The sequence below is a fragment of the Maylandia zebra genome, linkage group LG22 (assembly GCF_041146795.1).
Source record: "Maylandia zebra isolate NMK-2024a linkage group LG22, Mzebra_GT3a, whole genome shotgun sequence".
Taxonomy (NCBI): domain Eukaryota; kingdom Metazoa; phylum Chordata; class Actinopteri; order Cichliformes; family Cichlidae; genus Maylandia; species Maylandia zebra.
In genome coordinates this window covers 24004464-24029555 of record NC_135187.1, presented here as the reverse complement: position 1 = coordinate 24029555, position 25092 = coordinate 24004464, and the positions used below count along the sequence as shown (strand labels likewise).

Genomic DNA, 25092 nt, shown 5'->3' with positions numbered 1-25092 from the left:
GGACATCATTGTATATAAATGATGGCCACAACCACAGCATCTATAATGGCCACAGCCATCATTTATATACAGTCTATGCTTTTTAAAGGTTAAGAGCAAACTTAACACATTTTTAGTACAGAAAAAAAAATCTAACGGTCATATAAAAAACTGTTTTAAAACACAATTTGTAGAACCAGGACCTGCTTATCGGTGATAGCTGTTTACACAACCCTTTTTCACCCTATAAGGATTTCCTATACACTTTGATGTTGACACAGCGTATGTGCGTGTGTCACTGCACCCACTAATTACAGTGAAGTAATCAATGACCGTAGCTGTTACTGTGGTTAAATTTAACTTGAATCATTACTGCTAATAAAATCTGTATCACCTTTTGTTTAACTGATTTGGCACTGCATTTTCATTGAAAGGAACAAACAAGCAGACGACAACTGTTTCACCAAATACACAATATTTATCACACAGTTTGAAAACTGTCTATAATATGTTATTAGTCCATTAGGTGAACAATTATAATAGCAACAATTAACTTTTCTATCAATTTGTAGAGCAATGAAATATTAGTAATATTAGTTCAAAACAGTTGTAATCAGCTTATTATACCTAAGTCTATAGGATATAATGCAGGTAGGTTCAGCTTATGGCATCCTTTCTTTTCTAAAATATGCCCTATCAAATGAGGAGCAAAGGCAGCCTGAGGTGTGTAATCTGTTAATGCATCCCTCTGCTCCACTGTTACACTCTGCTGTGATTGAATATATTTTAAAAGCCACCGGGAGGGTCAGTCACTCTGCAAGCTGATGTGTCTTGCGAATTTTACTTTATACAGTTCACTTTAAAGTAAATCCAGAGTGAGTGACAGATTATGTTTTATTCAGAGACCCCCCTGCTCTGAGAGACAGTGCGACGTGAGGATGTAAGAAGGGGCATAAATGTAGCATTAGACCTTTGGGGGTTGTCCCTGCTTTCAATTTCTGCATGGCAATTTGGCTTGACACACAAGACCAAAGAACTGGAAAGGTTATGCTAGAAAAAAAATTAAAAAATCTTCTTGACCTTGGCTAAATAAAGGTGGAACGGAGGGACAAAGTAAAGGAAGAATAAGAAAGTATAAAAGGTCTTTTTCCTTTTTTTTAAAGGGTGGATCCCACAGGTGTTTCTCCTGTCTGACCTCGACAAAGTGAAAGAAAATGGGCTAAACTCATCTGAGTGCCTGCAGGAAATTCAAGTCACAGACAGAGAGCAGGACGGGAAAAGGAGGTTAGCACCCTCTGTGGAATTAGAGGCAGTGTTCGCCTGACTGAGGGCTTTGGAAGACGCAGACGTTCACACAGGGGATTGTCTAGCAAAAAAAAAAAAAAAAAAAGCGGGATCACGATCTGAGATACTATGATGCATAAAGACTTCAGCTTGCGTGCGTGGCATCATTTCAGTTTACATAAGCAGTTTCAGAACTTCTGCTGCTGAAATAAAGTGCAAAAGTAAGTTAACGTAAATCGCTGTTTAACACTCCTGCCAGATATGTTTTTCTATTCAGAGCTGAATAAATAACACTTTGATTCAGAAAAATCAACAGCTGTCAAATACTGCGAAGTAAACAGCAGTAACACAGTTTGTCTGTCAGAATTTCGAGCCCATACAATCTGCCATATACAACACAGAAAAAGCCCCAGAGTTTTGAGCTAGCTTCAAGAGTCGGGTGGGAAGGACTGGATTCAATATGTTAGCCTTTTGTGCACCCTCAGCATTCTTTATTCAATTTTTGCATCCCACCTCCCCCATCTTTTTATATCATATTTATAGTGCTTTTATTCTCTGTCTTTCTCATTTTTGCCACGCGCAAACACACACTCACACACACGTACACACCAAGTGACGACTTCGACATGATCTTTCATTCAGGCCAGCGGCTGAGCTTAATGCGGTCCTGGGCTCCTGAGTTCCTTTCAAATGAGTTTTTCTATTATGCTTCTCTTCTCCAGCCACCGCAGGGCTAGTCCCTCACAGCCACGAAGCTGAGCACGAATACTAAGCTTTGTGTGTGTTTGTGTGTGTCAAAGAGAATGAAGTTTGCTACAGGGTTTTCATGCAACTGTAAAACAAATAGTTGATAGGTTCCTTTGTTCCCTGGGACTGCATTTTTACTGTGCTATGAGGTACATCTTCTATCTATAGAAACACCCCAACATACTGTAAGGTCTGCAACACCCCCGCCCTGAAGAGCCAAGATGAATGCTCCTAGAACTTTGGCACAACTCTAATAGAGTTCCAAATTAAATCACGCTCATTGATCATCCTCCCTCTTTATCTTCTTTCTCTGATTGGGTGTTCTGATCTTCTCCTTGATGTTCTGCTCATTAGCATCCCTGAAACACAGCAACAAATACCCAAATGCTGCTCACACTGCTTCAGTGTCTCCGTGCATTGATTATTGGCCTATATTTACAAATACAGAGCTTCTATATGTCATTATATTAGTAAAGACTCCTACCAGAAACTCACAGTCATGCATGCCTTCACCAGAATGTGTTCTTAAAGAATGTTAATAAATCCAGTTCTCTTGAAAATACAGCAATCGTAGTGGCATCAACCTCTTCTGTTAATATAGCATCCCATTTTCATAATAGATAAATGGACAAGTGAATAAATAGTGAATGATATGCAGACACGTATCTGTGTTTGTTTTCTGATTCTTTCCCGTGGGTGCTTTTTGGGGCACCTTAGCAGATATTTTAAAAAATCACACTCTCTAAACATGCAGTAATCTCTATAAGACACGGGGGCACAGCTCTCCAGCATGACAAGTATTCTGGATGAGGGCAAGCTGCTCCACAAATCTAACCCATAGTATTGAAAAGTGCTGAAATGTGTCATCACAGATAAATTTCAAGACCATAAGCCTATATTTGGCGGGATTCTCTGATCATTATCGTCTTATGATTCCCCCCTCACAGTATTTTATGTATTTTTAGGCAATCACAGAGAGAGTGTGACACAAACAGAATGACTAAGTAGAAGAACAGTGTGGATACGTGTGTGTATCTATGTGTGTATGTGAGTGCTTGCATTACAGAAGTGCAAAAAGATATGCCAAGTGTGGAATAATGGTTTGGCATGTGTGAAAATGAACACAGTGATTGGGATTAATGACCTTATGGAAGCCTAAAGTGGGCATAATGAGCTGGAAAAGGCATATTCTAGATAAACCCGCTGGAATGGTAATGGAACAAACTGCTGGAGTCAGGGCCCAGCGTTGAGAGATATTGACTGTAGATTTGGACCTGATGGATTTCATTGCTGCGCACCTTAGGCTGATGAAACTCCTTGATACTGCATTAGAATGAACTTTTCTTTTACTGGTCTAAGTGTTACAGTACGTTGAATGGTATCAATCCTAAGTAGTGGTTAGTATGTACTGAGCTTGTATGTATTTGTAGTTGTACAGATAATATTCTTGTTTAAACATCCCCTAAAAATTCACACTCAGCTAAATTAGCTTGCATAAGCAGTTATTTCTTATGGAAAGTGCTAGCATTTTGATTGACAAGGAAATATTTTTTAGTGTAAGTAAAACTGTTATAACAGTTATATAATAATAAAAATACACTGACTGCAGTTCCACTCATGGCCATTTGAGGCTGGCTCCAAAAGCAAATCCCAATAGAAACCCATGTTAAAACATCACACTTCAGCTTTGTAATAAACATATTTATAGACTGCTAAGGAAAAACAAGGTTTTTGTTCTTTAGGCTCAACCTTCATAAGAACTCATTAAGTGGCGTGTTTTGTTTGAAGTGTTGGCTCCTTTTCAAGCATTAACAGAACTACATGCCATGCAGGAGTTAAAGTTGGCGAGAACAATCGACACCAACGTTCCAGCACCTTCACTAAATGAGTAATTAAGTCTGGTAGGCCCAACCACTGTGAGAGATGGCTGCCCCTTCCTGAGCCTGCTGCTCCAGAGGTTTCTTCCTGTTAAAAGGGAGTTTTTCGTTTTTCCTTCCCACTGTCACCAAGTACTCACTCACATGTGCTTGTTGGGGTTTACACTTTAAGATTGTGGCATTATACAGTGGGGCAAAAAAGTATTTAGTCAGCCACCGATTGTGCAAGTTCCCCCACCTAAAATGATGACAGAGGTCAGTAATTTGCACCAGAGGTACACTTCAACTGTGAGAGACAGAATGTGAAAAAAAAATCCATGAATCCACATTTGTAAAGAATTTATTCGTAAATCAGGGTGGAAAATAAGTATTTGGTCAATAACAAAAATACAACTCAATACTTTGTAACATAACCTTTGTTGGCAATAACAGAGGTCAAACGTTTACTATAGGTCTTTACCAGGTTTGCACACACAGTAGCTGGTATTTTGGCCCATTCCTCCATGCAGATCTTCTCGAGAGCAGTGATGTTTTGGGGCTGTCGCCGAGCAACACGGACTTTCAACTCCCGCCACTCCAGGACTTTCAAATGCTTCTTACGGAGCCACTCCTTTGTTGCCCGGGCGGTGTGTTTTGGATCATTGTCATGTTGGAAGACCCAGCCTCGTTTCATCTTCAAAGTTCTCACTGATGGAAGGAGGTTTTGGCTCAAAATCTCACGATACATGGCCCCATTCATTCTGTCCTTAACACGGATCAGTCGTTCTGTCCCCTTGGCAGAAAAACAGCCCCATAGCATGATGTTTCCACCCCCATGCGTCACAGTAGGTATGGTGTTCTTGGGACGCAACTCAGTATTCTTCTTCCTCCAAACACGACGAGTTGAGTTTATACCAAAAAGTTCTACTTTGGTTTCATCTGACCACATGACATTCTCCCAATCCTCTGCTGTATCATCCATGTGCTCTCTGGCAAACTTCAGACGGGCCTGGACATGCACTGGCTTCAGCAGCGGAACACGTCTGGCACTGCGGGATTTGATTCCCTGCCGTTGTAGTGTGTTACTGATGGTGACCTTTGTTACTTTGGTCCCAGCTCTCTGCAGGTCATTCACCAGGTCCCCCCGTGTGGTTCTGGGATCTTTGCTCACCATTCTCATGATCATTTTGACCCCACGGGATGAGATCTTGCGTGGAGCCCCAGATCGAGGGAGATTATCAGTGGTCTTGTATGTCTTCCATTTTCTGATGATTGCTCCCACAGTTGATTTTTTCACACCAAGCTGCTTGCCTATTGTAGATTCACTCTTCCCAGTCTGGTGCAGGTCTACAATACTTTTCCTGGTGTCCTTCGAAAGCTCTTTGGTCTTGGCCATGGCGGAGTTTGGAGTCTAACTGTTTGAGGCTGTGGACAGGTGTCTTTTATACAGATGATTAGTTCAAACAGGTGCCATTCATACAGGTAACGAGTGGGGGACAGAAAAGCTTCTTACAGAAGACGTTACAGGTCTGTGAGAGCCAGAGATTTTCTTTGTTTGAGGTGACCAAATACTTATTTTCCACCCTGATTTACGAATAAATTCTTTACAAATCCTACCATGTGAATTCATGGATTTTTTTTTCACATTCTGTCTCTTACAGTTGAAGTGTACCTCTGGTGCAAACTACTGACCTCTGTCATCATTTTAAGTGGGGGAACTTGCACAATCGGTGGTTGACTAAATACTTTTTTGCCCCACTGTATATATATAGAATATAAACCAGCTTGAGGCCGGTGATTTTGCTATATATAAACGAATATATATGAACTGAGTTAATACATAATACTTTTGAGCCCCTGTAATGGTGACATGGTGCATGTTACTTATATTCTCAGGCATCCTGAACAGGCCACTTTTATAATACCAGCAAACATTATGGTTTCTAGTGCAATTTGGCACTTTTCCAGGGAGAGAGAAACATTTGAGATATAGAAAGATGTAAGAAAAAGAGAGCAAGAGAGGAGGATGAGAGATTATTTTCAAAAGAAAAGCCTACCCAGCAAAGATCGTTTGATAACCTGGAAAACATCCTAATTTATTTTGTATGTGTGTATGTATGTATGTATGTATATATGTACGTACGTATGACTGGGATCTAAAATGTTGGCTCTATGCATATAGTGTTGATAAAGTTTTTTGCATTATTTAACGGCAGCATAAAAACCTGGTTTACTACAGTTTAGTGCAGGCTAAACTGGTTAGTTTGCAGTACTGTGCTGTGAGACTGGATTAAGGGTAGCAGGAATCAATTTAAATTTAAAGTGATGATGCTGATTAGATTCACAGGCTGAATTTTACATTTTATAATTGCTTTATACTATCAAGGGGTTGGAAATCAGCCACTACCGCTCACAAAACATCCGCTTGTATCTTCTTGGATTTCCAGTTGGCTAAATCCACAAAGAACAGGGAATCTCAGAGCAGCAGCCTCACAGGTCAGCTGATCACAGGCGATGCGCAAAGTAAAATCTACTGGAGCTAACAATGCAAATTATGATGTGATTTCTTTCCAAGTGATTCTATTCCACATGCTGCACAGCTACACCCAATCTTAGGGTTCCCCCATCTGCCAAATCCCGCTTTAACCCCTGCTGGCAAGTAGCACAGCCTGTTAGTGAAATTGTGTGTACTCTAGGTGCAAGCTTGCTAGCCTTATCTGGTAACTCAGCACTTTGGCCTCTCATCTAAATGTCTTCTTTTTTTTCCACTCTGTCCTGTGAGAGCTCACTTTTTTCGAAGAGGTCGGACCCGGCCTCTTTCTTGTTTTGCTTGTTTGGCATCTTCTGTGGATCCCACAGGTTCTGTTCATCTGTTTATTGTCAAGGTCGGGAAAGAAAGTGGAACTTTACTATGTTGTAAAAAGTGGTGAGAGAAAAGCTAGAAGAGGGTAAAAGGAAAACTCAGAGCTGGATGCTCCTACCATTCATCTTAAAATCCTGTACTATCCTGAGCCCCTTTTTCAAAGTGCAGATATACTGTAATTATCGCATATTCTAAATTGTAAACATGTACCGCTGACTATTATCCATCCAGAAACTGATGCCTTTGTAAATGTATTTGTCAAAGAACATTAGTCCTAAATAATGTATCCTGCAGGGTTCTCTATAGAATGCAGAGTTTAAATAATGAAAAAGATTATTTAAAATCACAAATCAAATTATGTAATCTATTATTTAACGGTTCCTGTTTAGCAAGGGGCTTCCAAGTACAGACTAAATGCTAAATGTACTTTTTAAATTTACTATGAAGCACTGGCAAACAGATTTGATGGATAACATCCGAGAAGTTGACTTCTACAGAAAATCATCCTCAGCAGCTGCCCCTTGGCTTTTTTTCACTGTCATTCACCGAGTCTGGACCTTTCTTAGAGTTGCTGCCGGCTGTTGGGACAGATGTCTCTGGTTGTCACTCGGAATGGGGTTTCAGTGGGGCTTGAGAGAGCTGGAGGTGAAAAGCACCAAGGCCATCAAGTGAAGGATGTAAAAGTAGCCCACTGGGGGTATCACCTGTTCCAAATGGAATAGTGGAGAGCAAATGAGAAGGGTGGGCTGGAAGGAGAGGGGTGAAATGGAGGGTGAGGAGGATGAAATGAAGCACAGAAAAGAGCGTTTGGTGAACATGTGTCATGCACAGCTGCTGTCTTGGTGCCTGCCGGAAATGCTCGAGGCTCTAAGCCTCCACTGTGGAGACCACAGTGAGGAAGGGGTCAGGGAGGCATGCAGAAAGGGAAGTCAAAGGTTCTGTGTGGGTGAAGAAGATATGGAAGAGAGTGAGGTCATAAAGGTGTAACAAGACTGCAGGGTGATGGAAAAAATATAAAAGTACTATGTCCAGAAAAAACAAAAAACAAAAGAGTTTTTGTCTTTATATGAGTTGAAATCACACACCTGTCCCAGCAGACTCATAGTCTTTAATAACTTTTGCTCATTCATGTCCGCCAGCAGTATCACTCCATGTGGACCGGGTCTGCAGATTTATGAGGCCAGGTTGGTGAGTGGTACGGGAGATGAGTCAGGGAATGAGCAGAAGATGATTTGGGTAAAGCTTCTGTTGCTCTCCCAAAGGTCCTCCTGATCATCACAGTTCCCCTGTAGAGACTATGAGTCAGCTCAGTGCTTCTTTGATCCTGTCACATGCTCATCGTGTCACACAGAGAGGGACGTGGGCACCAGGGTAGAACACACACGCACACACTCGTGCACTGAGTACCCACACAGTTCCTCTGGTAAAATATGATCTTTGCTGACATTTAGGTCTGTTGTCATCACTCTAGTGGTTGTGTCATGTTGGCAAATAGCTTTGAATTCGTGTGTGTGTGTCTGTCTGTGTGCACGCTCATGAGAGTAGGTAGGTGTTTTTGCGCCGTATGTCTTACTGTGTTGGTAAATGACCCTTGGAGATCTCCGGGACCTGATTCTGCTCCACATGAGAAAAAGGCATCCTGTAATTCTTACAGATAGATCTCCTCATTCTTAGTGATGTAACATTTTCGGTATTCTTTGTGAATACAAAGGGTTTTGATACCTAATTGATACCAAATTTTCAAACAAACTTGGAGTAACCCTTAAAGGTTACGCTATGTGACCGTCTGCGGTAATGTATAATGACTTGAAAGAAATATAACAGGAATAACTTCTCAGCCTCAGGTTTCCAGCTGTCCGTGTCCATGTCCGCAGCCAAGTCGCTTAAGACAAAAAAAGCAGGTATAGCCTCTTAATGAGAAGTTGGGCTGCAAGGAGGCTGTATGAAGGCTGAAACTGCTTGAGTAGTGCACCCCATATGAGATTTCCAAGTTGGAGTCTCGAAAGGGCAGAAACTTTATCAGCAGCTGATGTGGGCTGAACCAGGCTTGCTTGCTGAGCTGAAGCCTACTTGAAGTTGTGCTATACTCAGTTGTTATAAGCAAATTTCCTTTGGACAGAAGTGTAGCAGAAAATTAATAAACTCTTGAGGGCCATCCACACAGAAAGCAATTTGCAGTGATGTGGCAACTGGAGTCCACAGAAAGTCAATGACATGTGACGACTTCAAGCAATGACAGGTGAAGCGAGCGTGTTCCGAGTTGAACTTTTCTCAGCCTCGAGGCGAGTGACTGGAATGACTCCCAATGAGATTGAACAATACTACTGATTGGAAGATGACAGGGTAGTAAATACATTAGAGAACTGCCTTGTGTGGACACTCCTTCAGTACTATGTTCCTATCAAATCCAGTGTCTGCATTTATTCTGCATTAAAGGCATCGGATTTACATTCAATTATTTTCAGATTAAAGTTTGAAAATATTCTTAGGTTTACTCTTAATTTTTGGAACCGCTATAGGTTCTTTGAGTTGTCCAATACGTGCAGTAAAATCAAGATTTGCTTGAAATGCTGTCTCTTAAAATCTAGTATAAAACAAATGGGTGAAGAAGAGCAATTCTTCAAAACATTCACCTCACATAGCCAAATCTGTAAAACTGCCAAAGGAAGCTTAAAAAAAGACAGAAAAATAGCTTAAGAACAGAAAATACCTTCACAGGGTTTATCTTTTTCATTTTATGAGAGAAATACTGATAGAAATTTCTTTCTGAAAATGGATTGCACATCCAAAACTAAGTAATGCTAAGTAAGTATGCTGGTCAGCCCTGATCTTCTGTCAGTGTCCTTCTCCCAGGTGTTGTAGAATCCATGTCAACACACATTGTTCTTTCTTTGCTTCTTTTCTTCAGTACCTCACCTCACCAGGTCCTTGATGCCAACCCACAGACAAGTGAAACTGAGCAGTTTGGAACATGAGGGTATTCTGTGTGTACGTGTGTGTGTGTATGCCTGGATGTGTATGTGTGTGTGTGTGTGTTGACCCACTTTCACACAGGGAGAGAGACCGAGAGAGGTAGAGCTGTGAAAGTTCTTCCCCCTTCCTTCCTTTTCTCTACCTCCGCTGACTCTCCCTCGCTGCCCCGGCATCCAAGGGATGCAGCGGTGACTATGGCAACACTGCAGCAGTGAGCAGATCAGACTCCTTACTCTCGCGCCGTTTTTTTTCTTCCTTTCCTTTCTGTCTTCTTACACTTTTTTTTTCTCACTCCTGTTTGTCAGCTCAAGGCTGTGTCACGGGTCTGCATCTAGATGTTGTCTTTATAATTACAAAGATCCCTATCTTCTGATTTATTTAGTATGCCTGCACTGGGACTTTGCTCAGCAGTAAGCCTCTAATTTAGCCTAATTTGCATTAGGCTTTTTATTTCCTACATTTTTTTTTTCCAGTGCGGTGGATATTCAAAAGGCTGACGTAAATACGACATAAAGTTCAACTTCAACACGTACAAATTGTTGTAGGAGACAAAACTCTGAGGTTGCATCCCACTTCACTCGCAGTGTGAGAAAGAATGTGGGTTGATTGCCACTACAAAAGGTTTTTTCAGGGGGGGGGAAATCATGAGGATGCTGTCCTGAACAACCTGTTGTCGCAGAGGGATGATGTCGTGCTGCTGACTCTTGCTCGGCCCACTTGTGATTCCTAGATAACACCGCATCTGAGACTATTCTCTCCTGTGTTTCGTGTGTGTGTGTTGTGTGTGAGTGTGTCTGTGTGCCTACCATCTCATTGGCACAGCAAAGCCACCCCTGCCCAGCAGTTTGAAGCTGAGGACTCCTGGCAAAGACAGAAGGGCTTTTGGGACCTGCAACCGTATGAATTTTTCATTCACTTGCCTCTGCCAACTCTCGCCCCTCTTTCTCTCCCTTTATCTCGGTCTCACTAGGCTGCTCCCTCTCTCACTGACAAGTATTGTCTCTTGCTCAGTCTCCAATAGCACACCTGGTACCTGCGCAAGCGGAGAGAGTAAACACAAAAGCAACCCCCACGCTACCCCCACAGCCCTGATGAAACACTCCCTCAAACGCACCGTGTAGCCTGCAGATGGAGTAAATGGCTCCTAGACCACGGTGGCTGGTATTCTACATTCCCATGTTTTGTTTTTTTTAAATCTCCCTCCTCCTTCTCAGGGTCCCTGAGGCTGGGTATGTAGAGAGAGGGCAGATGAATGGAAAGGAATCCATTCTGCAGGGCAGTGTTAGCAAAAACAAGGGAAAAAAATACACGAGAATGTGAATGAATTCACACTGGAATTGCACTGAAGGCACTACAGAAAAGAGTAAGCACTGCATCGGCAAACGCACAACCTATCCTAGCCGGTAGCCGCAAATCTCATCCCTCTGCGTAGCACTTTGTGTAGTCATTGGAGGGGTGCTGGCAAATATTTAAAAGCGAGATGACATCCACTGTGCGATTAAGTCCTTTCTGCGCTAAGCTGCCCTGACGAGATGGCAGATGAAAGAGTAAACAAGGATTTTTTTTTTCCACTTTTTGTCATCTTCCTTATGCGTCACTTCTGCATCCGTGCACACACAACAGACAAAAACAATGACTGCGCGAGACAACCTGACATGTCCTTTTCATGGGCCAGAAAATAGAGCTGTCAAGTGGCGGTGGCACAGACAAGCCACTGAATCTGGATGGATTCCTCAAGCAAAATTGACTTTCCGAAAGCAGTTGAACCCACAGGCCATGACATTTTAGATCTCAGCTCCAGAGACATTTAAGATCTCAGTGGGTGACATGTTACCTTTGCCCATTGTCTGTGCTTGAATCTATATGGCTTGGCAGGTCCCGGAGATACAGGTAATGCCCAACATGCAACGATCCTGTGTTATGTTAGTGTGGAACATGTGTGAGATGGGCACTTCTGTGGAGCTCTGCACGGTGCTCGTCTTTGCGTGAGTCTTAGGAGAAGCGGTTGCCTTCACATGCTCAGTGCATTCTTTAAAAAGTTAGGAGTTTCCCTTGATCAATTATTGATCAAAGCCATTTACAAAACACTGCCAAAAGTCACGAGTGTGTATTGTGATTCATGGTGTTCATGTGTATGAAAGTGTGTTTCTGACTATGCGGCACTGAAAGAGAAAACAGAGGGGCATGGAGAGAGGGAAAGGATGAAGCAACAAAGGTATAAATGAGGAAAATAGGGATGGGGAGCACATGTGCATGTGGCTTCACAGCGAAAATGAGATGTGTTTTACCTGTTTCGTGATATGCTCTGTGGGGAGAGGGATTCCAAAGGCTCCTTTGGAAAAATGACACAGAATTTGTCACATGCTCTACGGTGTACAAGTAAGATATATTACATTCAAATCAGAACACGTTCCTATATCCCAGTAAATCACAATGGATGCTGTCAGACTGTCACACAGGATTTGTTCTATTATTAAGTGACTAGGGAGCAGATCCAAGTCCTGTAAATCATGCTGCAGAGAAAATCTGAAATTATACCCTTTTAAATACAGGTGGTACGAGTCAAATTTGTAGGAGACAAGGCTGGACTGGGACAAAAAATTGGCCCGGGCATTTTGACTAGAGACCGGCCCACCAGGATAAAGATTGAAAATGTGACGTCATTCAGGGGTAAAACCACAAAGGATTCTGGGAATTTGTGGCAAGAGGTACTAGCGCACGCAGGCTTTCAATTGAACTCAGTTACACAGCGATAAAAAGAAACCCAAAAAATGGCAAGAAGCTGTTGTATTATTAACTGCAATAGCCGGTCGCATGGCAGCCACGGGAAGCCGACGGGTAAAGAGATCGTTTTGTTTTTTTTTATCGGATTATGTCGTTGAAGAGAAATTTTTTAAGCCATGTTTCCGAAGTAAAAGCTGACGGATGGTCTGGATATACCAAATATAACGTCTCAGAACACTCCAGCTCACAGGTTAGTCTGCTCCAAGCATTCCCACAAAGGTCAGAGTTTTGTTGTAGTTAATGCGTCATTTTTCTTAACATAATTGGTGATATAGGTTACAAGCAAGTCTGGCGCTGAACAGAAATTGTCGCGCTATGCTCCTTTGTTTATTGTGCATAAATAGTGAATTGTCCTGACACAATATTGCGTTTCGCTTCTGTTATTACCATGGTACATTGACAAAAACATATACTTTTATTCACAGGATAAAACAGTTGTTTTGTATCACTAATTGTCCAGTGCGATTACAACATACAATATTATTGTCACTGCTACATTTCTGTAACGCGAACCAGAAATTATTTCCACTACTAATTAATTACCGTTGAGCTCAAAGGTTATATTAATAAACTGTTAACGAATGTGTATTTATGACGACGATTTGTGAGACTGGTAAACTTACCTTTGTTCGTACGATGGTCTTTCGTTCTACACGGTGCATTTCAAGGTCCTGTACCCATCCATCGGTAAACTGTACCTGGGCTTGTTGCAGTGACCTGAAGTTACTAAACTTCATGAGTGTATGCACTCACTCCAAGAACCGTGTAATTACAAATATGAGCGTGGTGAAAATTGGGCAGCACGCTAACATCTTTTGTCCACTCTGTGTGCTCGTAAGGGTCTAACCCTTTCACTCTGATTTTTCCTCGTATCTTTTCTTTGTCTTTTCGTCGAGTCTGTCTTTGACCGGCATTGTTCTCCTTTTGTTTTGTACATTCCTTTTTTGTACGGCAAAAGAAAAAACAAGAAGGTATTGGAACCAGAGAATGAACGTTTTGCGGTGCTGCAAATTCTTGCATTTGATGCGGTACTTGGATTGTTTTGCCAAGAGTTCCCGGCATGCAATGCGCGAAAATCACGTGATTGCTAAACAAGGGGGAGGCACCCTCCCCCTTGTTTAGCAATTACGGCCTCCTCGGCTGTAATTGGTCCAGCCCATAGTCGATCATGACCAATTGGCCAATCCAACACCTTTCATTATATATACCCTTCCTAAAAAAAAAAATAAAAAAAATCCATCGGCCCATAAAAACAAAAAATCGCCAGCGGCCCACCAGGCAAATGCCCGGTATGCCCGATGGCCAGTCCAGCTATGGTAGGAGATGTTACTTTCAATCAAGATGACTTGCCAGTTTAAAAGTTGCAGGATGCCACAGGTTGGACTTAAGCTGCAAGTATGCATGAGAACGAAACACCAGGCAGGATGAACCTTATGAAAGAAGATACGTGATTTCATCTAAATAATGAATCAGTCTCACTCATTGTCACATTTATTTTTTATTTAGTGCATTTTGTCCCAGGCCTCAGACTGCTGGTACCGTAGCTCTGCTTTTGAATGAAATTACTGTTTATTGGATTTGAATACATGGCATTATTGGAACTTCTCATTGCAGCCAAGCCTGCTGTCTGTGTTTTTCTTGTTTGTTTGTTTTTAATTTCTTATCTTGTCATATAAGAAAGGCAGGAATTAAAAAAAAAATGTGTGTAGCCTTAATGCATTTAATCATTTTTTTCAGTGCTGTTTTTTGTACACTTCCTGATCAGCCTACAAGACTCAGTAAAACAGCAGCATGACAGTGGATGAGCATTGACTGTGACATGGTGCAGATTACAAAACTGTTCTGTCTTTTCATTAATAAAGGCTTATACAATGTCAGCCTTTCATTTTCCATTATTTTACCACTTTCTGTTACATTTATATTGGCGTAATTATGTAGCTTGCTAAGAAAAATGTTGTTTTTTTTAAAGTACTACCTTAAACGTTACAGTGTGTGTAGTCTCACAGCTAGATTGCTGTCAGCTGAGTTCTGTTTTCTTACTCTTCCCAGTTAAAATGCATTATGTACTATGGTGGTTGCTGAAGGAAAACATATCATAATCAGCTAAGAGAGAGCAAAAACATGGCATATTTCAACTACTGTTTGTGCAAAAAAAAAAAAACAAGAAAAAAAAAACCCTTCAGTTGATCCAAAATGCTATTATGACATAACTGATAGGAACTAGAAAGACAGAGTATATATATCTCATACTGTCTCCTCTTCACTGGCCAAAATCCATCTCATTACATATAGGTCTTGAATTTTCAGACTGCGTCTTATCTTATAGACCTTACAGAACCATATCACCCCAATACAGAATTTTAATTATTTTAATAATTCTATTTATTTCAAAGTAGAATGAGAAGCTGAGCCTTCAGCTTGCATGTCCACCTTCAGTGGAATCGGCCCTTGTAATGTAAATGTAATGTGTTCATCACGTTTTGAAAGAGTTTCATCATTTCAGTCTGGGGTTGAAAAATATAGTTCAGCGTTTGTTTGTGTTTTAAACTTAAAGTACTTGAAAAACCTTCAGACTTGGCAACTTAGCCAACCCCACATCTGACCTATTAACCAATAACTGATCACAGCAGAAAAGAGCATTGCTCTGGCTCATCCAGTCTGGCACCAGCTTAAGCTAATCTACCCTTACAGTTGTCAGGCCCGAGGAGGAATCATAGCAGAGTTTAGTTAATAGCAACATACCTACATGTTAGCCACAAGTAGATTAAATGTTAACTGTTTAACCATAAACCTTGTTTTTGCTGGTATAGCATTATCAAATAAAACCAGAAATGCCCTATTGTTGTCTATAAGGTTATATAGTCTGCTGTATTTCACTACAGGGAACTTTATATACTTTTGAAAACTACTTTTTGGGGATTTTGTTATTTTTTTCATGGTGACTGCTCACTGTCATGGTTGTGTGCTCCAGAAAACAGCATCCCTCCTTCTGACTATCCTAGAGGACCTGGCCAGACACACACTGCCCAAGAGACAGGCTGCCATTTTCATAAAATTAAAAATGCAACCTCAGAGAATAATCTGCATGCGCTGGTTGTGAAATACAGTATCTTTGTAGACATGTTAACTGCAAGACTAGGTTACAATGGATGCAGAAATTTCTATGCTAACATATGCAACTCTGTAACTGCAAATCTTGCAGTAAAAAAAAGTGCAGCATGCTGGCATTTGTTAATTGTCCTGTTTAAGCATTCCTGTTTTATATGCTTTGTATCTTTTTTTCAGTCTGTAATTGCACATTTTTTGCTCTGACCAGTATTATACTACAGCATAATGGCAGTATGGTGTGTATGCATATAGATCGGAATATTTAAAAATAGTACAGTATCTATTTTCATTGTAGACTATGAGGGGCCGTACAAGCCAAAATTCATACTTTGACTCTCACATACATATATTCTTCTTTCACACACATATATTTTCACTCTCACATACATATATTCTTCTTTCATGCACATATACTTTGACTCTCACATACATATATTCTTCTTTCACACACATATATTTTCACTCTCACATACATATATTCTTCTTTCATGCACATGTATTGTCACTCTCACATACATATATTCTTCTTTCACACACATATACTTTCACTCTCACATACATATATTCTTCTTTCATGCACATGTATTGTCACTCTCACATACATATATTTTCACTCTCACATACATATATTGTCATCTCGCACACCTTTATTCTTAATTCATATCCATGTATATTCACTCTCACATAAATCCATTAATCTTCCTTTCACACACATGTATTCTATTTTTCTTAATGCTACATATTTTTATGTTGACATATATTTATTCTCCTTGCAGGTGCAGCCCTTTCTAGTCATACATATATATACATACCCTTTACCTTTCAACACATATATATTTGTACTCCTATACTCATATACACATACAATCCCAGTGTTTATCCTTTACCCTTGCATACATACACTCTGACATTCACATCTGCATTTCCTAACACAGGAAGTTAATCCTTTAAGCAGGAAGTTATTCTTAAACCAGGAAATGTAATACACTTGGAGAACTTACTTGACATACCCAGACCTAAACCAGAAGAACCAAGCAATGAAGCTGTTCAAAGTTGTCCTGCTTTCTTTGCTAGTATTGCAGTTAATTTGTCGAGTAAGTAGTAATGAAAATGACATTAGAACTTTTTTAAATAATGTATTAGAATGTTTGGAAAAAATTCAAAGAGAAGCTACAGATTCTTTTGTTCGTCAGAGGCTCCATAGAGAACTTGGTGATCACATTCAAACCTTATCTGGAATTTTGTCCATCTCAAGATTTGTTGACGATGCAAGAAATAGAGAAGCAGTGAATACATTACAGTCCTTAAATGGATGGCTAATTTTTTTACTGACTGCTTATGAAACCAGACAAGGAACTACATCTGAGAACAGACTTGTCTTGCTACCTCCACCTCTCATGACTTGCTCTCAAGGTCGACCGCGATACAGCATTTCAAGAGAGCAAATATCTCATTTAGTATCTCTTGGAATGAACTGGCAAAGCATTGCAACATGCTTAGGGGTTAGCTCCCGTACTCTGTACAGGCACAGAGAGGACCTTGGCATTGAGCCACTGACTTATGCAACATTATCCGATGAAAACCTGAACAGGGTTGTTAGGGAAATCCTTCAGTATACCACAAATGCAGGTGAATGTGCATGGCAGCTTGAGATCACGTGGGTTACGAATCCAAAGGTGGCGTGTAAGACAAAGTCTACAAGAAATTGAGCCCTTTGGACGTTCCCTCAGAAGACGCAATGCAATACGTCGACGACTGTACAGTGTTCCTTTCCCCAATCAGTTATGGTGAGAAAATTCTAACAGAAAAACAGTCCTGATTCTAAGTCTATAGCGAAATGGATTATCTAAAGCAAAATAACTCATTGTTTTATTTACTCAAACGTGTGCATATCCTTGACCATGTCATAGTTTCCCCATACATAACTTCTACTTATTTCATTTTTCTATAGGCATATAGATGGAAACCACAAACTTGTGAGATGGAGGATGGTGTTCCATGGCTGTGTGGATGGTTTCAGTAGAACCATCATCTACCTTGCGTGTTTAGATAACAACAGGGCATCAAGTGTTTTGTCACTGTTCATGGTTGGTGTTCAGAACTTTGGAATGCCATCCAGCGTGAGATGTGATCATGGACTAGAAAACACTGGTGTTGCCCGTTTCATGCTTTACAGGCAAGGACTGAACAGGCATAGTGTTATCACTGGCAGGTCTGTGCATAATCAAAGAATTGAGCGATTATGGGCAGAATTAAATCGAGTGGTCTCATATCATTTTGTTAATCTTTTCAATTTTATGGAGGAGCATGGTGTATTAGATTCACTTAATGAGGTCCATTTATTTTGTCTTCATTATATATATTTGCCACGTATTCAAAGAGCTGCCACAGAATTTCAGAACCAGTGGAATAACCATGGACTTTCAACACAAGGAGGGCAAACCCCTCTTCAGCTGTGGCAAAGGGGCATTATCAACAATGCAGGAATACATAACCCAAATATGAATGGTATTTGTGAAAATGACTTTGGTATTGATGAATGCAGACCACTGCCAGAGCTGGAGACAAACAATAATGTCGTTGTTCCATCAATTAACATTTCCATCAGTGACACCATGATGGTTACACTTCAACAGACCTTTGATCCATTTGAAGATGATGGCAATAACGGTATAGATTTATTTTGCAACCTTGTTCGTTTTCTTGAGAGACAATCCTAAAATATCAACAAGGCCTCTGGAGAAATTTCATTTACTGTAATTGTGGTTGTGCAGCTTAAAAAGAATACAGTGCCAAGACTGTTGTTAGTTCAGTATTATTAGAAGTTTAGTCACAGCTTTAAATTTCAAGAATGCTACTATCAACCTTTACATGCATGTTTACGGTTTGTATACAATTTTAAAGAATTTATGAGTTGTATTATGTGAGTGTGTTGAGATTTTACAACCATGTTTTGTTTTAAAACACCTTGTTAAAAGAAAAAATAAATTTGTGCAACCACATTTTATTGAGGTTTTTGGTCATCACAATCACCAGATGTATTGTCTTGGAACAAGATGACTCAAACTGATAACATTAACATTAATACAGTCATACAGTCAATACATCAAACATGGATCACTGATCAAATAGAATAGAAGTGTCAGATAAACAATATTGAAGAACACCAGAGAATAAAAGCAACAAACAAGTACAAACCTAGAAAACAAAAATAATCACAATGCACATAAATTAATGCAATGAAAAAATTATTATTGAATTATGTTAGTATATATAACTATTGTATACTTGTAGAATGGTACCCTGACAAGCAAAAAGACTTGAAGCAAATGAACATTTGTTAAAAGGTCAATGCAAAAACAGAGCCTCCAATCACAAAATAGGTGGGTGACATATGAAATATGGCAACATAAAGTAAATTCAGCTTGGTCTCAAGCGTGTTAATTGGTGTTTTAGGTGGAACATTTTGAACATTTGTTTGATTTCTGGGAAAGAAAATGCAATGATATTCAAAACACCCCCCCCTCTCTTAGAATTACTTAATGGTTGACACTCATTAATTTAACTGAGTGCAAAACTCAGATTAGCATACTAACCTGACCAGGAATTAAGCTATTCCAAAATCATGTGTATTACCTAATGCAAAGTCCATATTCTCCTGAAAGTCTTTGTAAGAGGTATGAAGTGGTAACTTTAAACAATTGATGCACGTGTTTGCAATGGGTAGTTTAGACATGGTTTGTGCATCTGGCTCTTGGTGAAGAAATTCAATGGACGGTTGTGGAGAGAAGCCAATTGGTGGAACAGTGTTGGCTCCAGTGGCGAAGGCAAAAATTGTCCCCAGCTTCTGTGTTCCGTCTTGATCTAAAGGAAAAGCAATACTGTCAAAAATGGCATTAAAGACAAAAAACACAGCAAGCATTTCTACTTTTAACTGATTCAATGAAAAGATGCACTGCATTATAAATTGAACACAATGCTTAAAACGCTAAATTTACCTTCTGCATCTGCTAGGTAGTCTCTCCAGAAACTAATGACAACTGCTTCAGCCTGCCTTTTATTGCTCCCAGCCGGAGAAAGGCGGATGGTAAAGAGGCTGTCAAGAAGGTCAGCTGTAAGCACTTAAGGTGACCAGCATAGAAGGGTGCGAAAACTCTCTGGGTGATCTTGGATTTTGTCCAGCACCTCAAGTGTCCGTAGTCCATCCTGAAATCTAAATGATAATCAGAATTACCTTTAAAATCACAAATCACATCAAAAATGAATGGATCCAAGAAGTATAATCTAAAACATATGAATTTATATATACAATAATTTTTACTTCAGATTATTCACATCATCAAAAGTGTATATCCCAAATCTGCATTTTTCATGTGATGCTGTCACCTTTGGAGGCATGGTGTACCTACACATAAAGAAATGTCACACAAAATTCCCAGAATACAAGGCAATCAGCATGGGTTTGAGTTACTTATTGGACAACAATAAATACATACATACATACCTTTCAAATGGACCACGGACTCTGTGTATTACTTGGAACATGATAATGTCATGTATAAGCAGATCCTTGTCTTCCAGCCTCCGTAGCGGCCTCAGGCAGCCAGCATTGGCTAAGTATTCCTGAAGTGGCTCAGTTGCTACTATCAGATCTTCAAAGGATTTACACTCTTTAACCTTCAAATAAAAAAATAAAAAATTAATGGGCCCCAATTAATACATGGAGTAGAACGAAATGCACACAATACTAAAACATTATCCAACAACTGACAAATCAGTTTTACCCTTTTAATTTTTTCACGCAGGTCACTATCGGCAACATCTTCTAAAACTGGTTTAGCCAAATCTGGGCCATCAACAAGGCAAGAGAAGAGTGTTGGGGACAGAAAGCCTGCTGGTGGACCACCATGTACAAGGCTTACTGCAATGGCTCTGCCTGCAATGAAGTACCTGTCCTCCCTCATGGCTAGAAATAATGAAAAACATTACATGTCAATAGATGCATGAAAGCGCTTGACAAGAACTTCATAAAAATGATTTTTTTATTGCATTACTCCAGGGATATCAGCCTAAAATCAATACATACCAGCACTATCAAGCGCCAAGTTCATTTTGCCTTCTTCACCCTCAAACATTGGAGACAGGGGCAAAGCTTCGATCAGAAGTCTTAGAAATTCTCTTCTTGGTCCACCCAAGTCAACAGCCTCTTCAGGTACTCCCATATCGTCAGAAAACCTGACAGAAATTGTGTGGCATGGATCATATGTTGCTCGTTTAAAACCTCTAATTGCTCCATCCAGGACTGTTGATCTATTAATGTTGAACTTGCATTTCTTCTGTTGGTTTACTTTTGCAGAAAGTTCCTCCAAAATATCTTTTGCTGATACCAAACAACTTGAAGTCCTGTAGGATTAGAAAAAAGAAAAGAAAAAAAAAAAGAAAAAAATATTGAAAAGAACATCAGTAAAAACATTCACATACAAGGGCTACAAGGACATACAAAGTTTTGTCAAAATCAGAATCAGCATACTTTATTAATCACCAAAGGAAATTATCATAATCATAAGCAAAATGTACAAAGGAGTATATTGCTCAGTGGCTTTTTATATTGTTTATATGTTTTGGAGAACTAGAAAGCACTAGAGAAAAGAAAAATAGTTTCAATGCACAATAAGTAAATTTCATTTCATTGTCAGATAGGCTGTTAAAAATTCGCTGCCTATTTCAAATAAAATAAAATTTGCCAGCAATACAGCATTATCATTTGACTCTGTAGACATTATTCAAAAAACTGTTTTGTTAACAGCAAATATAAATATCATATATGCATATAAATATCTGAGGATGGATTACACTCCTTCACAACACTGGTTACAGTATTGGATTGCAACAAATATGGTGTGTTTAATTGGCTACTGTAAAACATTTGTATTTGAAACTAACCTTTCGCTCTGCAGGCTTGCTAGTATAGCCTGGTTAAGTTCCTCATCATCAGAAGACATGTCAGATAGTGGAGTCATGATTGAAAGGTAGTTATCGTAGTTTACAGATTGACTGTGTGTTGATGTAGAGGGTAATGCTGAACAATGATTCTCTGGATTCCTGGTCTGGTAGGGTGAGCTTGAGGTATTTCGGCACGTCAGGACCAGAACTGGATCACTTAAAGATGCAGATGATGAGGTAGAAGGCTGACTAGTGGAAGGGTAGATTTCCAATGAAGACACTGGTAACTGGCTGAAGGAAATGTTTGTTGAAGCGCTGCTGTACTTGTGTGAGATACTACTTTCATGGGTCAAGGCAGGAGTTTCCGTTAATAATGTTCCATTACAAACTGATGAGGCAGGAGATTGCGTCGGAGCAGAGATTGGTTGGAAGGCAGCTGTTGAACTGGCAAAACTGTCTGAAGATGATGAGCGCAGCTGCCTTGATGAAACAGGGTTTTCTTCACAGTTTTCCTCACTGCTGTAGCTTGTAATATCATCCTTAGAAATAAAATAATAATTATAATAATTCACATATATTGAATTTGAACATTAAATACCATATATCCAACCTCTTCTGCTTATTCTTATCAGAGGTGGGGTGGTTGGAGCCTATCCCAGCTACCATAGGGTGAGAAATTTCAAGAGTTAATAGATCTTTCTCACAATTACTTTTACATACTAGGCAGACAAAATTGTAACACATCTCCTGAACAGCAGTAGTCTTACGTTCTATAATTCACAAACAGTCCAACAGAGCAGCTGTAAATTTAGTCAATACCAGAGCTTAGGATTAACATTTTAAAAAAGGAACATTAACTTGGTACTATTCTATCCAACTACAAAAGGTGAAAGGCAAGTTTAAAAAGAACAGACATGAGAAAGTTCAAAGGTTGTTTATGCACCAATTTCTGGTCTTCATATTATTACTGTACAGTGCTATGTAGATTCATTCAAAAGTCAAATAACGTACCAAAATTGGTTTTGATGGTCTGATGTATAGGGCTTTCGATTTATAAATTTTATGTATGAGATTTGCATCCAGCTCCTGTCCTGCTCGCAGTTTGGGCGCAATCAGTCTGTTGCCACAAGCCATCAGAAACTCCAGGCTGGAAAACAGTTACAGTAAGTTGTAAAATGTTTAAAATCCAAAACAGCAAAAATGTTCCAATAACTTTTTTAGAGCTAATCTTGTTTTCCTCTTTGAATCAGACTGAAACCAGTAGTAACAGAAGTAAACTTTATACAAATGTCAAAAAAGTATGCCAAAAATGGAGTGTTCAAGAAAGGATAACTGATTTGGTTCTTTTATTTTAGTTTACTGATTCATGTCTACCTGTTCTCTGACTTAAATCGTTATGTAAAGCTTTGAAATGCCTAGATATCGAAAAGACTACTGACAAAAGCTGTGTCGCATTAGGTTTCGACTGCTAGCACAACCTACCTTACATCAATAGAAAGTTTATCTCCAAAGGCGTCCCTTATTTGTTCAGAGACAGTTTTCTGGTCCCAGGATTTTTGGAATTCAAATCCATTCAATATATGCCCTTGTTCATGTAAATGTTGTTTTGTGCGATGCTTGACAACAACACTGCTTGATGGCCGTGGAAGAAGGATGACATCTTTGTTGAAAGTATCATGATAATGTGTCTTGGCCCTATAAAACAAAACAGAAACTATATTCAGATTTATGTATCTTTTGTTTTATTTACCTATACTTAGACACTATCAGTTCCTTAAGAAAGTTGCTAATGTCACTTGGTAGTGACCAGCTTACACGTTAAACTGTTGCTAAGCTTTTATGAATAAAATAAAATGTTACACAGTTTATATAAAAAAAAAACAGTATCGCAGCTAGCCATTTAGCCCACTTGAATATGTTTAAAGTTGCTTGTGCATGTAAGAGTTGAGTATAATAGCAAACACAAATAACAGAAACATAATTTGAAAGAAAAAAAATGCATAAAGTAATAGCATGCCTATAAATTGCCTTTGAAAAAAAATGGAAAATGTACGTAAAATAGAAAATGTTTTGGGGTTTGACCATTTTAATTCACTGACGCTTGAATTAATTAAATAAATAAATAAATAAATAAATATATAGTACAATGCATAAGGATTTTTTTTACTGCTCTACAAAGAGGCATACAAAGAAACATTTGCTATTACTTTTTACTTTGACTAAAGAACAAAAAAGACACCGATCATATTTCTTTTTTTCTTATTTCATACACTGTAGAAACTGGACTGAAGGCATGACTTGGCATCCATGTTTATCTACCTCTACAGTGGTACAGATATTGATCCACTCACAACACAGAGTTGGATTGATGTCTTCTAGCAAGATTAAAATTCTACCCCAAAAAATAAATAAATAAATAAATACAAAACTAAACAAAAACAACAAGAAAATTAACCCAACCTTTTATTTAGCAGGCTAATGTAGCTACCACCTCCCACATTAATAAAGAAGATTTAATAAAGTAATCTTAAAGTAAGCATCAACTTACACTCGGGTCACAAGTACAAACAGCCACTAATATTGAAATAAATGCCACGGTCTTTACTGTTTTTAATGTGGATGCTGCTGAATAAATTAGCTAGGGCTAAAAATGTATAAGGGTAAAAAAGTGCGTTGCTAAATCAGCAAAGCACATTTCGTATTTTGTATTTCGCAGTTGTATAGTTAAGTGGCAAACTGTTTTGTTCTTACCTTTTCCTTGATCTGCAGTTCCAGTTGCCAAAGTGTTTTTGGGTCTGATATCGCAAAGACTGCCCCACTCCAGTCGAACTCCGTGTAGCTACTTGACTCGTTGAAGATACCCGGGTGTTAGCTGGTCTAAAAAGTTCCCTCATCTCACTTTCCACCGTGCTGTGGGTAACACTGGGTGCAGTTGAGCCCGTCCCATCTCGATCAAGTGACGAGGACAACGATGTGACCGTTTCAGGAGATGATAAAATATTTCTTAACAACCCGACAGCTTGCTGAAGAACTAGAGTTTCTTCTCCCCCCCTCCATGCTGTCAGACACTTGAAAGTGACCCGCGCGTGCTTCTCAGCCAATCACAGCGGTACAGACACCCAGCCTTCCGTTTCCATTAAACTCCTTCCGTTTCCACTATACTCTTTCATTCACATCCATTATTCTCTTGCATACATATATTTTCTTCAGATATGTATGCATTCTCTTCTTACATACATATATTATTTGTAAGATTAAATGCATTTTGAATGCATGTAAATGAGAGCAAAATGTAGGAATGCATAAATGAAAATGCATGTATGTTAGAGTGCAAATGTGTAAATATGTAGATTAAAATACATGTATAAGAGAGCATAATATTGCAATGTGTGTGTTAAATATGTGTAAACATGAGAATAAAAATATCTAAATATAAAAATTAAAATAAAACTACGTGAGAGTGAAAGTATATTTATGTGAAAGAAGAATATATGTGTGTGAGAGTGAAAATATATGTGTGTGAAAGAAGAATGTATGTGTGTGAGAATGAAAATA

The 25092-nt window shown here is 39.3% G+C and overlaps 1 protein-coding gene across 2 annotated transcripts; it reads right to left on the bottom strand.

The window, feature by feature from the left end:
* Nucleotides 1-18370: 18370 nt before the first annotated feature.
* LOC106674779 (uncharacterized) lies at nucleotides 18371-24679 on the bottom strand. 2 transcript variants are annotated; one of them, XM_024798287.2, is made up of 10 exons: nucleotides 24289-24679; nucleotides 23020-23232; nucleotides 22549-22684; nucleotides 21538-22076; nucleotides 20681-20997; nucleotides 20379-20560; nucleotides 20099-20271; nucleotides 19916-19999; nucleotides 19593-19807; nucleotides 18371-19458 (listed from the first exon to the last, which is right to left on the bottom strand). In XM_024798287.2, the coding sequence occupies exons 1-9, from the start codon at nucleotides 24429-24431 to the stop codon at nucleotides 19717-19719; spliced, it is 1878 nt and encodes a 625-aa protein (XP_024654055.2). In that variant the 5' UTR covers nucleotides 24432-24679; the 3' UTR covers nucleotides 18371-19458; nucleotides 19593-19716. The 2 variants fall into 2 exon arrangements, with proteins under 2 accessions (XP_024654055.2, XP_076735626.1); XM_076879511.1 differs by lacking the exon at nucleotides 19916-19999.
* Nucleotides 24680-25092: the final 413 nt, after the last annotated feature.